We start from the raw sequence: 18175 nt of genomic DNA on the forward strand, positions 1-18175 counted from the left end.
GTCCTTCTTTTCATTAAAATGTTTCATTTCATTTCACCCTGGGACATTTTGTTCCTGCTTTCATCATTTGAGAACATCGTCTTGAGGAACACCAAAGCAACGACAGTTACAAGACCCGACATGCTTTTCATTTCCCTCTTGCTTGATGGATCTAGAGGCCCCCAACAGCAAGTTGCTGTGTGTGTGTGTGAGTCGTGTGTGTGTATGTATTTGCGGGTCTGTTCTTGAGTAGATGAGTCTGGTTTGGCAGGAGCATCTTTTGGCCAAAGACAAAGAGAAAATATCTGCTTTCAGTTTCCAGGCCTTTCCAACTTTTATTCTCTAAACGCCTCATATCCTTTTTAAGTTCTCATAAATAACTTTCCTAAAGCCGGTTGGAGCCCATCTGGTCCTCTTTACTCCCCCCCTTTGGCATGACTTCAGCAGGATCTCAGATCACCAGACATCCCTGGAGGCAGCAACTTTCCTGCAAGAAAATCCTTTTCCTTTCTTTCACACCTCGCTTTCCCTTTCACAGAAGGAACCATTCAGGCTCATGATGTTAACGACTCTCATTCTGTCAATCTACCATTCCCACCATATTAATTTCCTCTCTTTAGAGTTGTTCCTAGTTAATTCTGAATTCCTTGTGTTCAGAATTCTGTCTTGTTGCCTTGCGTTATGCTTCCTTGTGTATTAGAATAGAATAGAATAGAATTTTATTGGCCAAGTGTGATTGGACACACAAGGAATTTGTCTTGGTGCATATGCTCTCAGTGTACATAAAAGAAAAGATACGTTCATCAAGGTACAACATTTACAACACAATTGATGGTCAATATATCAATATAAATCATAAGGATTGCCAGCAACAAGTTATAGTCATACAGTCATAAGTGGAAAGAGATTGGTGATGGGAGCTATGAAACGATTAATAGTAGTGCAGATTCAGTAAATAGTCTGACAGTGTTGAGGGAATTATTTGTATAGCAGAGTGATGGCCTTCGGGGAAAAACTGTTCTTGTGTCTAGTTGTTCTGGTGTGCAGTGCTCTATAGCGTCGTTTTGAGGGTAGGAGTTGAAACAGTTTATGTCCAGGATGCGAGTGATCTGCAAATATTTTCACGGCCCTCTTCTTGATTCGTGCAGTATACAGGTCCTCAATGGAAGGCAGGTTGGTAGCAATTATTTTTTCTGCAGTTCTAATTATCCTCTGAAGTCTGTGTTTTTCTTGTTGGGTTGCAGAACCGAACCAGACAGTTATAGAGGTGCAAATGACAGACTCAATAATTCCTCTGTAGAATTGGATCAGCAGCTCCTTGGGCAGTTTGAGCTTACTGAGTTGGCGCAAAAAGAACATTCTTTGTTGTCCTTTTTAATGATGTTTTGATGTTAGCTGTCCATTTGAGATCTTGCGATATGATAGAACCCAGAAATTTGAAGGTTTCTACTGTTGATACTGTGTTGTCAAGTATTGTGAGAGGTGGAAGTATGGAAGGGTTTTCCTAAAGTCTACCACCATTTCTACGGTTTTGAGTGTGTTCAGTTCCAGATTGTTTTGGTTGCACCACAAGGCTAGTCGTTCGACCTCTCGTCTATATGCGGATTCGTCATTGTCTCGAATGAGACCAATCACTGTTGTGTCATCTGCGAACTTCAGTAGCTTAACAGATGGATCATTGGAGATGCAGTCATTGGTATACAGAGAGAAGAGAAGTGAGGAGGGCACACAGCCTTGGGGGCCCTGTGCTAATTGTACAGGTATTTGATGTGATCTTGCTTAGCTTCACCTGCTGCTTCCTGTTTGTTAGGAAGCTTGTGATCCACTTACAAGTCTGTTCCGGTACCTGTAGCTGGTTTAGCTTAGTTAGAAGAATGTCTGGAATGATGGTGTTGAATGCTGAACTAAAGACTACAAAAAGGACCCTTGCATAGGTCTTTGGAGACTCAAGATGTTGTAGGATGTAGTGCAGAGCCATATTAACAGCATCATCTGTTGATCTATTTGCTCGGTATGCAAATTGCAAGGGGTCTAACAGCGGATCCGTGATGGTTTTCAGGTAGGAAAGCACTAGCCTTTCAAAGGTTTTCATGACTACAGATGTTAGAGCAACTGGTCTGTAGTCATTCAGTTCCTTGATGGTGGGCTTCTTCGGCACTGGGATGATGGTAGAGCGTTTGAAGCGTATTATCAATCCTCCCAGACTGGGATTATATTTTACTCTAAATCAGAGGCCCCAACCTTGGCCGCTTTAAGACTGGTGGACTTCAATTCCCAGAATTCCCCAGCCAGCTCTGCAGAGCTGGGAGCAGAACAGAGCTGGCTGGGAAATTCTGGGAATTGAAGTCCACCGGTCTTAAAGCGGCCAAGGTTGGAGACCCCTGCTCTAAATCCTCAGTCCCAATCCACAACCACCACTGCTGTGTTGATAGAATGTGTGTGCTGCATCTACGCAAATTGTATTAGTGCTTCCTATGCCAGCCTGCTTCACGCAGTCAAGAGAAAGGTTGGAGATGGAGTGATGGTGAATGTACAGGGATTATTGAAGATGTATAAATATAATTAATGCAGGGTCGGGTCTGCCCAGTTACCATTTTAGAACGGTGGGGAGGGAGAAAAGAGGAGAGAGTAGGAGGTAGGAAAGAGGAGAAGAGGAAGGAAGAGGGGTAGAAGAGGGAGAAGGAAGGTGGAGGGTGGAGGGAGGAGAGGATGTAGATAAGAGAAGGAGAGGAAGGTCTGGAAAGTAGAAGAAGGTAGAAGAGGGAAGAGTGTTAAAAAGGGGGGTGGTGACTGGGCAAGCCCGACTAATTGTATATAACTGTACATTGAATGAGTTGTTTGACATGATTGTAAAAATAAAACTTTTTTACTAAAAAAAAAAAGAGAGAGAGAGAAAGGTTGGATTCTCACAACATGTAGAATCACACACAAACACCCGCATCCACATATCACTGTTTCTTGAATTGGTTTTTCATGGAAGGCGCATGAAGTTGCAACAGCTTTTGGGTTGGGTTGGAGTCACGGATACATTCCTGCCCATTCCCTGAAAAGGATTCAAGGCTTCTGGAGTCCATGTGATAATTATGCTTACATTGCAGTGACATTATTTTTTTCCATTAATGTGGCCATTTAAATGAAAACATGTGTTTCTACCAGAGCATAAGGAGTTTGGTTTACCAATTGGAATTTAATTTACTGGTTTTCAGTTTCAGATGATAGTTGTACCAAATGACAAAGGGATTCTTAGAAAATGAAGTAAGGTTGCCTTCCACATCACGTTTCCTGTTTTTTAAATCAATTTTTTTATTTTATTCAAAAATTAAAATACAAAATCAGAAAGGAAAAGTTAACAGAGAACAAACAAAGCTAGAAAGGAACATTTTAAAAAGTGAATTGAAAAGAACGAAGGACAAAAACATTATCCACCACCCCAGTTGAATAATAAAGGAAGTAAGCCTGCCTTTCTGGTCTCTTCACGTCATCGTGTCTTCTGGAGTAGATATCCGCAACTGACTCGTATTTATGACCGTCGCAGTGTCCCAGAGTCACGTGATCCCCTTTTGAGAGCTTCTGACCAGCAAAGTCAATGGGAAAGCCAGATTCACTTAACAACCAGGTGACTCACTTAACAATTGTGGTGATTTGCTTAATGACTATGGCAAGAAAGGTGGTAAAATGGAGCAAAACTCACTTAACAATCCTTTTGCTCAGCAATGAAAAGTTTGGGCTCCATTATGGCTGTAAGTCGAGGACCACCTGTACTATCAGACTCTGATGATAATGATGATTATAATCTAGGCAGCCTCTGGACATTTCCCCCCCTTCTTTTCCTGGCGCTTGTTTCATCCCGTCCTGCGTTTCCCTCCCAGGGAGGAAATTCTTCAGAAGACTTTATGGGAGAGAGTTTCGACCCACGTGATTGAGAACATCTACCTTCCAGCAGCCCAGTCTCTGAACGCCGGCACCTTCAACACCACTGTGGACATCAGGCTGAAGCAGTGGACTGACAAGCAGCTGCCCAACAAGGCCGTGGAGGTGAGCTGCGGCTGATGGTGACCGCAGGGGAATCCCTCCTATTTCATAATAACAGAGTCGGAAGGGACCTTGGCCTCCCTGGTGGGATGCCCTAAGCCAAGCAGCAGAACAGGTTGCCTTTCTGTGCCCGTTCAGTCGTTTTGGGAAAGAAGAAGGTATGGTTTTACCAAAGCCAAGTGGTGACAAGGAAGAAAAAAGCCAGATCTGAGGTTTCGGGCCCAAAGGCTGGCTGAGGAATTCTGGAAGTCGGCAAGTCTTAAGACTCCTGCTGTAGAGGACCGGAGATCTCCTGCCTGGAGAATCCCTCCTTCTGCAACTTCCACTTAACTGGAGGCCGGGGCAAGGCAGGGAACAGATCTCACTCCCCTCTCAAGCTCCTGTCCAGAGGCTTCGGCTTGGAGGGGCCCTTGTGGTCCACGCCTGATGGAGACTCAAGACCTGAACCGGGGAGGGGGGAGAGCTGGGAGGCAGGGGGGGGGCGCACAGCAGGGGAGGGGTGTCTTGCCTGCTGATGGTTATTGTGCCCCTCCTGGCCTTTGACAGGTGGCCTGGGAGACCCTGCAGGAGGAGTTTTCTCGCTTCATGACCGAGCAGAAGGGCAAGGAGCACGACGACATCTTCGACAAGCTGAAGCAGGCCGTGAAGGAGGAGAGCATCAAGCGGCACAAGTGGAACGAGCGGGCGGAGGACAGCCTGGTAGGGCTCCCCCCATTCCCTTTGGACGGGGGGAGGTGTGGGGAGGGAGAGGGGCCCTCCTGATGCCTGTGCGCTGCCTTGGCAGAGGGTGATCCAGCACAACGCCCTGGAGGACAGGTCCATCTCCGACAAGCAGCAGTGGGACGCCGCCATTCAGTTCATGGAGGAAACCCTGCAGAGTCGCCTGAAGGACAGTGAGTGCCCCTTCCTTCCTCTCTCCCTCCCCTTCATGCATCCTTCTCTTCTTTCCTTCCCTGCCTCCCTCCCTCTCCCCTTCCTTCCTTCCTTCTTCTCATTCCCTCCTTTCCTTCCTGTGGCCTTCAGCCTCTCTTGGACCACCACATGGTTGCTGCTTGAAGGTCCAGCCAGAGCTGCTTCCTGTGCAAAAGTGGGGAGCAGTTCCTGGGTGAGAGTCTCAGGAGGGGGGTGGTCCCTTGGCAGCCCCCTCTGGGATGTAGCTGTGTGCCCCCTTCTATCCTGCTTCTGGGCTCTGGGATTGAGGAGGGCCCTTCTGTCTCGCTTCTCTCTAGCCGAATCCGTCATTGAAGACATGGTGGGCCCAGACTGGAGGAAAAGGTGGCTGTATTGGGTGAAGCGCACCAAAGACCAGGTAAAGGGTCACTCGGCTCTTTCTCCTTGTGGGGCTTCCTCCCCAACGGCGGCCAGCTGCAGACCCGTAAGGGGAGCCGGCTGTACGAGTCACACATCTCAGAGGGTAGCCTTCTTTCTGGCTCCTGGGCCCTTGGGGAACATGCTTCCCCAGCCATGTCTCCTCGACATTCCTCAGGGTCTGTCACACTGTAGGTGGGCATGGGTGTCTCTGGGGCCTCCAGCCTCAGTCTGTCTCCCTCTGTGCGGCACTTACGTTCCTCCTTCAGCACGGAGGAGCCACTGCTCCAGGGTTAGGAGGCTTCCTGGAGACCCGAAGGCCCCTGAGCTGCTATCGTCTCCTTTGACCTGCGCCAGGGTCAGAAGCTCAGGGGAAAAGCCAGAAGTCTGGAGGGTCCCATCTGGAGCAGCGAAAATGTTTCAGACCATTTAGGAAACACTCTTCCGTTTCTTGCATGCCAGACCATCCGCAATGAAACCAAAAACGAGCTGGAGAAGATGATGAAATGTAACGAGGAGCACCCGGCTTACCTGGCCAACGACGAGGTCACCACCGTCCGGAAAAATCTTGAGGCCCGAGGGGTGGCGGTGGACCCCTGCTTGGTAAGGTGTCTAGTTTTGCGACCTTTTTTTGGAACCCTGAGAGGGAGGTGGGAAAGGTGGGCTTTCAGGAAGAGCTGCGCTCCCTGTCAAGTCTGGTCCCCCGGAGCAGGGGCCTCCAACCTTGGCAACTTTAAGTCTGGCGGACTTCAACTCCCAGAATTCCCCAGCCTGCAAAGCTGGGAATTGAAGTCCACCAGGCTTAAAGTTGCCAAAGTTGGAGACCCTGTCCTGGAGGGTCTCCAATCCTGGCTGATGGCCAAGTGGCTGGCCAGATGGGAGGAGCCCAGGGTCTGTTAAGGGTGTGATGGCTCAGTGGTTAAAGATGACGAGCTTGTCACCTCAGCTGGAAAGCTGACAGCCCGGGTTCAAGACCCACATGATGGGTTGAGCTCCCGTTTCTCATCACCACCACCCAGCTCCTGCCCACCTAGCTGTTCAAAAGCATGAGAGTGCGAGCAGATAAATAGGTACCACTTTGGTGGGAAGGTAATAGTGTTCTGTGTGCCTAAATTCATAGCCATGCCGGCCACAAAAAGGCGCTGTGGACAACGCTGGCTCCCTCTGCGAAGAAATGGAGATGAGCAGTGGGGGGGGGGGGCGAGTCAGAGGCGGCTGGGCAGGGGAAACCTTTGCCTGAAACCTTTGGATACAGAAGCAGCCGTGACCAGAAGCAGTCAGAGTTAGTGGAACAGCTTCCCTCCAGTGGTGGGTGCAGAAGAGACTAGACAGCCCTTTGTCTGGCATGGTAGAGGGTCTCCTGCCTGAGCAGAGGGTTGGACTGGAAGACCTCCAGGGTCCCTTCCAACTCTGTGATTTTGTTATGACACAGGTGGGCTTCCCCTATCTGGGGTTAGCAGTTCCCATGATGGCCATTGGATCCTGCTACCTGAGGAAAACGGGCCCTAAAGCCCAGCACCCCGGGAGGGTCCCATCCCCTAAGGAAGGGGGCCTCTGGATTCCACTTTTGACCACTGGAAGCCCCACCCACCTCCACATCTTCCTCCCTCTCCCTTTCCGCTCAGGGTCAGAATTTCTCCCTTCAGCTCAGGGCCATCAGCCACCTCCAGGACCTTCCCAGCCCTGAAGGCCCCTCTGCTCCCACCCAGGGGCTCCGAGGACAAAGACTTAAATCCCAGGGGTCTGGAGGCCAGATTAGAGGAAAAGCTGCCTTTGACAGAAGGCAAATGGCAGTAGATGTTCCTCTTGTTTTGCTCTGGACACAAGGGCATCCAAGGAGAATATCAACCAATTCTAGGCACACACACAGGAAGGCAGTCTGCGGATAGCCTTCTGCTCAGGGTCGGGGCCTCGGGGGAGGGTCTTCCACAGCCCAGGACTGATCCAACTTCCACAGTTTGACTGATCCAACTGTCCCTCTGCTCCCAGATCAAGGACACCTGGCACCAGGTCTACAGGCAGCACTTCCTGAAAACAGCCCTGGGCCACTGCAACCTCTGCCGGAGGGGCTTCTACTACTACCAGAGGCACTTTGTCGACTCGGAGGTAAGGGGGGGGTCGGGGGGGGTTGTTTGACTCAGGAAGGGGAGGGGCTCTCCTCATGTGCAGCCAGGATGTGCTCCAAGGGGATGGAACTGTTGTGGTGTTCCACTAGGTGGCAGCCTTGCAGTGAACATCTGGTTCCAGCTGTTCTTGTCTGTTGCAAAACTCTGGGCTCCCTGGGCCACTCGTCCTTTTCCTGCCGCCCAACCTAGCACTCCTGCTGTTAAATCCTCCCGGACATTAGAAAGCCAGCTTTATTTCACGCTTTTATCCAATGTACAGGACACCCAACTGCATTGGGACTCTGGGGAGCACCAATGAAGGAGAACCTTTGTAGGCTCAGGGTTGAACTGAGGGGCCCTTGGTGCTCCCTAAGCTGGACGGTTTCCATGCAGACGTTCCACAACCCAACTAGGGAATGTCATCAGTGCTGGTGGGACTAGTGACTAGTTTGGGTCATGAAACGCCTGCGCGAAACCGCCCAGCTCAGGGAGCACCAAGGGCCCCTGCCATCTTCTTCGCCTGTCAGCTGCAGTGAACAGAAGAAGGTTCAGGGGTCAGTGACGTCCTTCCATAATGGGTGACCTGGGAAGGCCGTAAGGAAGGATGCTGGGCTGGCCTCAGCACATTAGGGGCATTTTGTTGCTTTCTTTTGCTGTTTTCTTACGGATTTGTGGCTGTTTTTTTTAAATGTTGTTGGGTGCCCTATTGTAATTTATATATAAATTGATAAACGAAATAACCCCCATGGAAGGAGAAGTTCACAAGCCGCTTCCTTTTTTCTAGAAGAGCTGGAAGACGGCTTTATTTCAGCAGGTTGCAGGGTAATTTTAATAGTTTTGTAGCATTTTAAAGTCGTTGTAATTCTGTGGTGGAATCCGTGCGACAGAGCCATTCCTCTGACAGCTGCATTTACTGCCTCACACGCTCACCTGCTGGGCTGGGCTGGATTTGCAGCCACCCCCACCCCCCGCCCCCAAACGCCATGAGCAGATTCTGGGCCTTACCGCTATGGTTCTCCTTCTGGTCCTCCAGCTGGAGTGCAACGACGTGGTTCTCTTCTGGCGCATCCAGCGCATGCTGGCCATCACCGCCAACACCCTGAGGCAGCAGCTGGCCAACACCGAAGGTAGGAGCCCCTCCCTTCTTCTCTCTGGACTTCTGGGGGTGGGGACAGAGGCCATCTGGGCCACGGATGGGAGGGGTGCAAGAGGCTCAGCGGCCGCCGCTTCAGGCTTGCTTGATCTCGGTGCCCCTCCAGGAGCTGGGAAACGTACCCTTCCCAGAGGTTGCTCGGCATCGGTGGCTCCATTCCTGCCAGGGTGCTGAGCCCTGGAGGCTGAAGGCCATCTTCTCTAGAACAGGGGTCTCCAACTTTGGCTTTAACCAACTTTAAGACTTGTGGACTTCAACTCCCAGAATTCCTCAGCCAGCTTTGCTGAGGAATTCTGGGAGTTGAAGTCCACAAGTCTTAAAGTTGCCAAGGTTGGAGACCTCTGTTCTAGAACAACTCCTGGTTATTTATTTATTTATTTATTTTATTTATTATTTAAATTTGTATACCGCCCTTCTCCCGAAGGACTCAGGGCGGTTCACAGCCAAGTAAAATGCACAATACATACAATTAAAATACTAATAAAAAACTTATTTAAATTGGCCATAATTAAAATTTCTAGAGACCCTTGGATCCTGGGTCCCTCAGGAGGCGCCCTCTGCCTTCCACGGTTTTCTCCCCTTTAATTCCTCTCTTCTGAGCCCCTTTGCCCTCCTGCAGATTGTCCCAAAGGTGCTTTTTTTCAAAAGGCAACTTGAAGATGTTTCGCTTCTCTCATCCGAGAACGGAATGTCAGAGCTGAAGAAGCTTCTTGGATGAGAAGCGAAACGTCTTCAAAGGAAAACCAAGAAAGTCCAGTTGCTTCCTGAAAAAAGCAGGTTTGGGACAACCAGGACCTGGAGGGCTGAGAAGCTCCAGAGACAACAAAGCCCAGCTGCCTTTTGAGAAAAGCACCTGAGGGGCGTTTCCCGCAGAAACAGCTTTGCTAAAACCGAGCCCCTTCCTGCAGTGAGACGCCTGGAGAAGAACGTCAAGGAAGTGCTGGAAGACTTCGCAGAGGACTGTGGCAGGAAGATGACGCTTCTGACAGGGAAGCGAGTGCAGCTGGCCGAGGACCTCAGTGAGTATCCCCGGCTCCTTTGCCCGGTTAAAAACCCCAGGAAGCAGCTCACCGGATCCTCTGGGACTTTGTGTCTGGACCTCCCAGGGGCCCCCGCTTTGTCTGAGCCACCGTCCGCTGAAGGCGTTGCGGTGAGGCTGCCTCCTTCTGGGAACCTTCCTGACTCTGCGGCTCATCCAGGAGGAGAGAATTCCTGTGGGGTCCTTGGTGCTCTCTGAGCTTGGTGCTTTCCTTGTGGACGTTTCATTACCTGACTAGGTAACATCATCAGTGTTAGAAGGGAGGAGGTTTGTGGAGAGGAGGACAAGGACTGTTTTCTTCCAGATATTTCATTACCCAACTAGGGAACATCACCAGAGCTAGAAGGGAGTGGACAATAGTGGTGCTCCCTGGGCTTGGTGGTTTTCTTGTGGATGTTTCCTTACCTGACTAGAGAACGTCGTCATGGCTGGAAGGGAGGGGGCTTTGCTCTCTCTTCACGAGAAGTGGCTTGCCCTGTCAGGTGGGTGGGTGGGAGTGTCCTTGATTTGCTCCATGGCTGCTTCCCCTCCTTGTACATACCCTAACCCAGGACACCTGGTGCCGTCTACATGGCGCACCTTCAAACCGGTTTTGGCAAGCAGGCACGGTCCTTCCTCTGCTTCCCTCCTGCAGGCAGGCAAGCCGAAGGGGGGGTGAAAGATCCATGGGCTGGGGGGGGGTCTCCTTCGCCCAGCTGTCAGAGGGGCTGCTGTGTTTGCCCCTCCCCCAAAAGAAAGGCAGATACCTTCCAGGGAGGAGGGGGAGCCAGCTTCCTGCCCTGCCAGGCAAAGGGCTGGGGGGCTTCCTCCGTGGGCGTTTGTGCTGGGTATCCTCCAACTGAATTCCTGCAGGAGGAGCATTTCCTGGCCCACAGAGAGGCCTGCCTGAGGCCGAGGGATCCATTCACTGCAGGCACGGGAGGCCCCTCGGCTCTGCAGAGGCTGCCCTGAAAGGGGGGAGCTCCTGCCCCCCCACAAGAAGGCAGGCCTTTGTGCTGGTCTCTCCCCCTCCCCCAGAGCCTGCCAGGGCCCCTCCTCTGGGCGCTTGTTTCCTCTCTTTCAGGAGGGGGAAGCAGGAGAGAAAAGCCCCTCTGACAGATTGAATTCTCTGAACTACAAGTTGAAGCCTCTAGGAATAAATATTCTCTCTGGGTTTCAGTGGCTTCGGCCCTCGTGTTGAGCAGAAACCACTTTTCATGGTGGGGCGAGCTCTGAAAACCACCCATGCTGGAGGCCCTGAGCTGCGGAAGGGGGAGTCCAGCAACCCTTTTAGGTCCTGCCAAGGGTCAGTTTAGCCAGGAGAGGGGTCAGGGTAAAGCAGCAGCCCATTCAAAGCGGCCACGGAGACCCCATGGGTGGGTGGTCTTTCCTACCTGCTGTCACTCTGATTCCCCATCTCCCCCGCCCCAGAGCTGGTCCTGGTCCCTGGGAGGGAACGTGGGGGGGGGGCTCAGGGGCTTTGCATGGCACATCAGTGGGCAGGTAGGATGTGCCCATCAGGGGGCAGCTCCGAAGTACAGAGTGATGCGGATGCCGTCCCCAAAAACAGAGCAAAAGGCCTCCCTCCTTTGCCGCTGGGTGCTGGCAAAGGAGGGAGGCTCAGCCTGATCTGCCCCCTCGGCTGCTCTTTAAAAATAGCTATAAAAGATCATCTAGTTTGTCTCCAAAATGTCACCTGCCTCTTTCTTTTGGGGCCTGCAGGGCTGCTCCTCCCTTGGGGCCAGGTCCAACTTGGAAATTATCCTGGCAGGCAATGAGGTTTCACTTTCTTATTTTTCTCCTCCTCCTCCTTCTCCTTCTCCTTCTCCTTCTCCTTCTCCTTCTCCTTTTCTTCTTCTTTTCTCTCTCTCTCTCTCTCTCTCTCACACACACACACACACACACACCTCCCTTCCAGGGAAGGGTAAGAGTGGTGGACTTCCCCACCCTCCCTCGCAGCTTCCTACTTGTTGAAACTGATCACTAACCGCAGAGATTGGGACAGCCCTGGAGGGGGAGAGGAAAGGTTGCACCCACACACACAAGCAGGAGCCCCTCAGCTCCATTGCCTGTGGTGGGGTGGGGAGTTCTCCCTCTGCCACTCCGGAGGCTGGAGCTGTAGAGGGGGCAGCTGGGGCAGGTGAGCGGCATTCCAGCCGGCTGGTGGGGACAGAAAGTGGCGCTCCCTCCTGGCATGGCCCAGGCAATGGACAGGGACTCGGGGGCATTTTCTGTGCTCCTCCTCTGGGCTCACCTCCTTAGCTTCCCTCCACTTTGGCAGTGGAAGACCCCTTCTCTCTCTGACCCAGAACCTTTGCCAGTCCCAGGGAAAAGGGGGGGAGGGCATTCAGGGCAGTTGCTGGGCTGCCTGTCAGGGTGGCTTAATCAACAGGCCCCTGGGAAGCCCCCTCCCCTCCCAGTTGAGTGCTGGGCTCCTTGGCTGGTTCCTTGGGGGGTGGGATGTCCTGGGGGAGTTGGGGTTTCCTTCAGGATCGAGGGAAGCTTCCTGCAATTGAGCTCCAGGCATCCAACTGCTATGTGCTTAAAGAGGAAGAGGAGCTGCTGGACCCCCGAAGAAGGGATGGTCCTTCCCTCCCTGGCCCTCCTGAGCAAGGCCGGCCTTAGCCTCTTTCGGGGGCTGGAGCTCCTCAAGAGCTTTGCCCTCCTTAAAGCAGAGCCGGGCTTGAGAAATTAATGGGAAGCTCCACTTCGTAGTTGATTCAGCCCCCTTGGAAAAGTCACCCCACAGGGATCCTGATCTCTGCCCGGGGCCTGGGGTGCCAGGGGCTGAAGAGGTGGGAGAGACTGGAAGTGATTCACACTCATCTCCTGCACATTGACCAGGTAGGGATGTACCACAATGGACCCCATAATTTCTGTGTCTAGGCGAGACGGGTGTTGAGTGATTTTTGCCCCATTTTATGACCTTCCTAGCCACAGTTGTTAAGTGAGTCACATGGTTGCTAAGTGAACCTGGCTTCCCCTTTGACTTTGCTTTTCACAAAAGGGGATCAGGTGACCCCGGGACACGGTGACCGTCGTGAGTCAGTTGCCAAGCCTCTGAATTCTGATCACCTGACTGGGGATGCTGCAATGGTCATAAGTGCGAAAAATAGTCCTAAGTCAGTTTTCTCAGTGCCGTTGTAACTTCGAATGGTCACTAAATGGACCATCGTGAGGACAACCTGTATTTGGGTTGTTTGTGTGAAAAAGACCTTCTGGCATTGATTCAAACCGCTGCTTAACCGGACGGCTGCCCCTTCGCCTGCGGGACCCACATGCCTCGCTCTTCCCCCTGGCGCAGACGGGGCTCTGGTGACCTCCTGCCCTCTTGCTGGGGGACTACGGCTGCATTCTGGCCGCCGGCCTCGGGATTCCTTCAGCCACTGGCTTTAAGGAAGCTTTCACCAGGACGGTGCCCTCCCTGTGCCCTCCCTGCTGCCTCTGCGGGAGCCACTTTGCACCCAGCCAGGTTGTCTGTTCTCTTCTTTCATAGGCGGGCTCTCCAAATTTGGCAACTTCGCTGGCCGGGGAATTCTGACAGTTGAAGTCTTAAAAGTTGCCGAGTTTGGAGAGCCCTGTTTCATAGTGACCCTTGTGCAGTGCCCGCTGTTGCTCTCCATGGGACTTTTGAGGGTGTAACTTTTTGCCTTCCCTCCTCTGTTGAAGGTGGTCACCGAGAGGAGTTTCTTGGTCAGCCTGGAGTCCACCCATTGGTGGGAGTCTGTCCTGGCCGAGACCCTCTTCCGTTGGGATTTTAGCCAGGTGCGTATCCCGCAGGTGGGGAGGCGGCCAACCACGACCTCCGTGTTCCAGAGGTTGCTCCGTGATTTTCCCTTCTTCTGGGGGAAGTCCCCACGAAGCCTTTGCTTCAGCTTGGCAGGACATGTTTTCCCTCCCAGGCGCTGACAAGGGGGCCTTTGAATGCCTGGAGGGGATGGACGCCGGCCAGCGCAAGCCGTCCCAGCCTCCCCTGGTGCCCCCCCCCACCCCCGCTCACCCTGATTCAGGGGGTGACTCTTCCCCATCCCGCTCAGAGGGGGGGCTCCTCTTTGGCTGGTTTTGTCTCAGGGCTTCCTTGCGATGATGAGCTAATGGGGGAAGAATTCCCCAGCCTCCTTTCCCGTCTCAGCTTCTGGGGAATCCCAGGGGGTGGCAGAGCCTGGACAAGCCCCTCTTTCTCCCGCCTCACAGTGGGACGGGGAACAGGGCTGGCCTTTGTAGCCCAACCGAGAAAGGGCCCCCCAGCTGCCCACCCGCCAGGCCGCCCCGTTTCCGTCTTGACCCCTTTCTCTGCTGGCAGCACAAACACCTCCTCCGACAGGCGGGACCTCCACCCCACCCCACCCCCGCGTTGCCTTGACCCACCGCCTGCCCCATTCACTCCCCATCTGGTTTTCAGCTTCGGAGGGAGGGGAGGGGGGGGGCTGCCCATCAATCTGTCCCAGCCAGTGATGGATGCTGTTCTGCCTCGCCAAGGGCAACCTGGGTGGCTTCCCTGCTGGTTTGGCCTTTTCCTCTGGGCTCTGAACCAGGGGGACCCACTCAAATGCGTGGGACCTTCGTGTCAAGCAGCCACAGCAGAAGACCCCAGCCATTCAGTGGAGTTGACCCCCGGCTCAGATCGCTCCGTTCTAGCAGCTTTTGGACACCTTGGGGTCCTCCCTCTGGCGGAAAAGGGGCAGTGACTGCAGCAGCCAGGGCAGAGTCCCAGAGGGGGAGGGCAACCCAGGGCCCTTTACCCTCCCCGGTTGCCTTTAACCGGGAGCCACAGTAAGAAGAGAGCCACAGTCTTCCTGGAGGGCATTTTCAGCTGTGCCCCTTGTCCGCTTCTCTCAGAAAAAGTGAAGAGAAGAGCAGCTAGAGGGGAAGTAAGATCTAGAAAAGAACTACAAGGAGAAGGAATAGAATTGAAGTGGTGGGCATACCTACAAATACAATCACGCTATATGAAAGATAGAAAAGAATGGGGTATTATGAAAAGATTAACGATGCTAGACAAAATTTTATTAGGAACGGATGAAAAGGTGATAAAGAAAACTTATCAATATCTACTGGAATATGAAATGGCGGAAGAGCAAGTGAAGGAAACTGTGGTAGTGTGGGCCAAAAATTTTGGTTACAATATTGAACTGGACAAATGGCAAGACTTATGGAAGAGAAATAGGAAATTAACGTTGGCCACTGCGAACAAAGAAAACCTACACAAAATTTAAACATTTTAAGGTGGCACCTTCCACCTACAAGGTTAGCAAAAATGAACGAGAACCTATCACCGCAGTGTTGGAAATGTAACTCGGCACTAGAATCATTTTATCATATGTGGTGGTCATGTACGAAAGCCAAGGAATCTTGGCCTCAGATAAAGACATGGTTGGAAGAGATGCTAGACCAAACTATAGCTTTGAAACCAGAACTATTCCTATTAGGAATTATAAAAGAGAAATATAGTAAAGAAGTGATATATTTAATGCTGCATGTCGTAACAGCAGCGAGATTGGTGTATGCACAAAATTGGAAAAATAAGGATACGGACTCCTCTGAAGAAGAGATGATAAAGAAAATAATGGCTTGTGCAGAAATGGACAGACTAACATTAGAACTTAAAAATAAAGGTGAGACAGAATATTACAAAATTTGGAACAAAATGTATCAATGGTTGGAAATGAGGAAAAGGAGTCAGAACAGAAAATACTGAGGATTCATAGAACTGAAATTGGACAAGACTCACACAAATATTCAAATGAGAATAAGGGATATGTTTATAATACCAAAGTAACGATATATGATGCGTGGGAATTGTATCTGTAGTCATGTTAAAATATGCATGGAAATGACAAAGCCAGGCTGGTCACACTGTGTCCATTGTTTTAATGTTTACTTAATAAAAATTTATTTAAAAAATTAAAAAGAGCAACCAGGATGATCAAAGACCTGGAGATTAAAACATAACAACAGTTGCAGGAATTGGATATGGCCATTCTAGAGAGAAGAAGGACTAGGGGGAACATGATAGCAGTCTTCCAGTGTTTGAGGGGCTGCCACAAAGAGGAGGGGGGGTCAACTTATTCTCCAAAGCACCCAAGGCAAGACAAGAAATAATGGATGGAAACTAATCCAGGAGAGAAGCAACCTGGAATTAAGGAGAAACTTCCTAACAGGGAGGACAATTAACCAGTGGAAAGGCTTCCCTCCAAAAGTTTTAGGTGCTGCATAACTGGAGATTTTTAAGAGAAGACTGGACAGGCACTTGTCTCAAATGGTATAGAGCCTCCTGCTTGACCAGGGGATTGGACTATAAGATCGCCAAGGTTCCTTCCAACTCTATGCTGACTGATTGGTTCTTAGGGCAGAGATGCTCACGGCTGCTCGGTGGTGCCACCGGCTGATTCTGGCGGTTGTGTTTGAAGGCTCCTTCCCATCTTGAGCTGAGCCCCCATCGGCCCCTGTGGCTGGGTCTCCCTCTGTTCTCCCTGTGTATTCAGGCCCTAATTACAGATCAATTAACCTGTTGCTGAGCCCCAGATCAGGGGATTAATGCAAAGGAGACGAGTGGCCCACGGATGTTGTTTCATGTGGGGACAAAGCGGCTGCAGAGATGAATGGGTCTCTTGAAGCCGCTGAATGGCAGAGGCTTCTTTCATTCTGTGTCGGGCAGAGTTGACGGGATGTTGGGAGAAAGGATTATGGGAATATTCATGACCAGATGAGGGGCTGGGAAGAAGCGGGGCTGGGCCAGCTCATCTTTTGAGCAAACACCCAGTCAATGGCAGAAGCAGAGCTTTCACCGCACTCAGCCCGGCCCTGTTGCTGCGGAAGCATGCTTCTTGGTGGCTGGGGGGGGGGGGCTTTGTGCCTCGGGCTGGGGGGGGGATTGTTTAACAGGTGTTGGGAGAACAGGTGTGCTCCTCTCTCACCCTCCCCAAGGGGCCTTGCCTGGCGTCCTTCCTCCACATCTGGAGCAAGAGGGGAGCAAGTTGCCTTTTGCCAAGATGGGCAGCAAACAATTATAAGGGACAGACCCGAATGAGTCTTCTGGTCTTGGGGCCTGGCTAAGCTCTGCCAGGGAGACGGGGCAGGATGGCTACTTGTCTTGGCAGCTCTTCTGCCCAAGCCACCATCTTAGCCCCTGGCACCCTCCCTGCCAGAGGGATCCCAAGTCCTCCTTATCTCCTCTTACAGCCAGTGCCATCTGCGGAATTGCCCTCCTGTGTTTTGATGGCAAGGAGTGGAGCCTGGCTTCCCACAACGGGTCCAGCAGACTCATTATTTTCCTGGGGGGCTGGTAACCTCCCCATGTCTCATTTCCCCCCCCCCATGTCTCTCTTGTTCACAGTTCAAGGCCTTTGGCACGTCCTACCTGCTGGAGAAGGGGGGGCACCATTTGGAGATGGCTGAGAGAGGGCCCGGCTTCACTGCTGGGGGGGGCAGGATTTTGCTCACAACCGCTTCCTTGCAGCCCCCCTCGATTTGCATGGGTTTGAATTGCACTTCTGGGAGTTTCAGGAAAGGAAAGTAACTAATACATGCTATTGAATACAATTGTGCAACTTTTTTTTCCCATTGCTATTTAGCATTTACTAAAACTCTACTAAATGAAATTCAGGTATCCCAAATTTAAGCTCTTCCCAGCTTTCTGTCCAGTTCTGTTCATCTAGATCAGCAATCTCCAACTTGACTTGACTTGTGAACTTCAACTCCCAGAATTCTCTAGCAAGTCACCCTGGCTGAGGAATTCTGGGAGTTGCAGTCCACAAGTCTTAAAGTAGCCAGGTTTGGGGACCCCGATCTAGAAAGAACCAAGTTGGAGGAAGCAAGTCAGGGAGCACGTCTGGATGAACCACATTGCCTGCAGTTAGTCCTCTGACAATGGACTGGACAGAGGAGGAATCGTAGACCCTCCGTGGCCCTCCTCGACTTCCTTCTCTGGGCCTAAAGGCAGGAACTTGATATTTTTCAGAAAAAGTTCGGGAAATCCAGGAGAAGCTTGAAGTCTTCATTGAAGCCCTTCATCAAGAGGAGAAGTGACGGCTTCAACAGGTGAGGCTGCTGAGCTTCTCTGATGGAATTTCAGTTGGTCTTGTCAAGAATTGGGTGTTCTCATCTCCAACTGAGACCTCCTTGGCTTGGGTGGGGGGTGATCTTGGTGCTTCTTCTTGGAGACCCTGTGTTGTGTCTGCGCCCCCAGAGCCGGGCCCCCTGCCAGAAAGTGACTTGGAAAGTGGGGGGCAAGGGCCGTCAGGACTTACCTCGGGAGCACCGGCTTCCCTGGCTCAGCTCCAGGAGCCAGAAACAGGTCAGGTGGAAGAGATAATGAGGCCTCCATCCCCTGACTCCTTCCCCCCCCAGGCCACGCCTTCAGACCCAACTGATAGCAATCAGGCTTGGTTGGATCCTAGGTTTTGTAGGCAGGAGAGGAGGGAACAACAGAAGCAGGGGTGGGGCAGGCCTAGGAAGTGCTGAGTCATGGAGCCACACCCCACAGGATATAAAAGACAGCGAGAGCTGCTGTGTCTCTTTGTAACAGGCAAATCCACTGATTAAGAGCTGAAGTTTGTTTCTGAGTGACTCACCAGCGTG

At 51.7% G+C, this 18175-nt stretch overlaps 1 protein-coding gene across 4 annotated transcripts in view; it reads left to right on the top strand.

Annotated features, from left to right (window-relative positions):
* Positions 1-17635, top strand: part of OPA1 (OPA1 mitochondrial dynamin like GTPase) — a 66201-nt gene extending 48566 nt beyond the window's left edge. For all 4 annotated transcript variants that reach the window (XM_058189348.1, XM_058189350.1, XM_058189349.1 and 1 more), the window contains 9 exons: positions 3849-4014; positions 4558-4710; positions 4796-4904; positions 5241-5320; positions 5782-5922; positions 7309-7425; positions 8458-8551; positions 9486-9596; positions 17556-17635. In XM_058189348.1, the coding sequence (XP_058045331.1) occupies positions 3849-4014; positions 4558-4710; positions 4796-4904; positions 5241-5320; positions 5782-5922; positions 7309-7425; positions 8458-8551; positions 9486-9596; positions 17556-17623 (1039 nt within the window). In that variant the 3' untranslated portion in view covers positions 17624-17635. The remainder of the gene's footprint in view (positions 1-3848; positions 4015-4557; positions 4711-4795; positions 4905-5240; positions 5321-5781; positions 5923-7308; positions 7426-8457; positions 8552-9485; positions 9597-17555) is intronic.
* Positions 17636-18175: the final 540 nt, after the last annotated feature.

The sequence above is a fragment of the Ahaetulla prasina genome, chromosome 6, assembly GCF_028640845.1.
Source record: "Ahaetulla prasina isolate Xishuangbanna chromosome 6, ASM2864084v1, whole genome shotgun sequence".
NCBI lineage: Eukaryota > Metazoa > Chordata > Lepidosauria > Squamata > Colubridae > Ahaetulla > Ahaetulla prasina.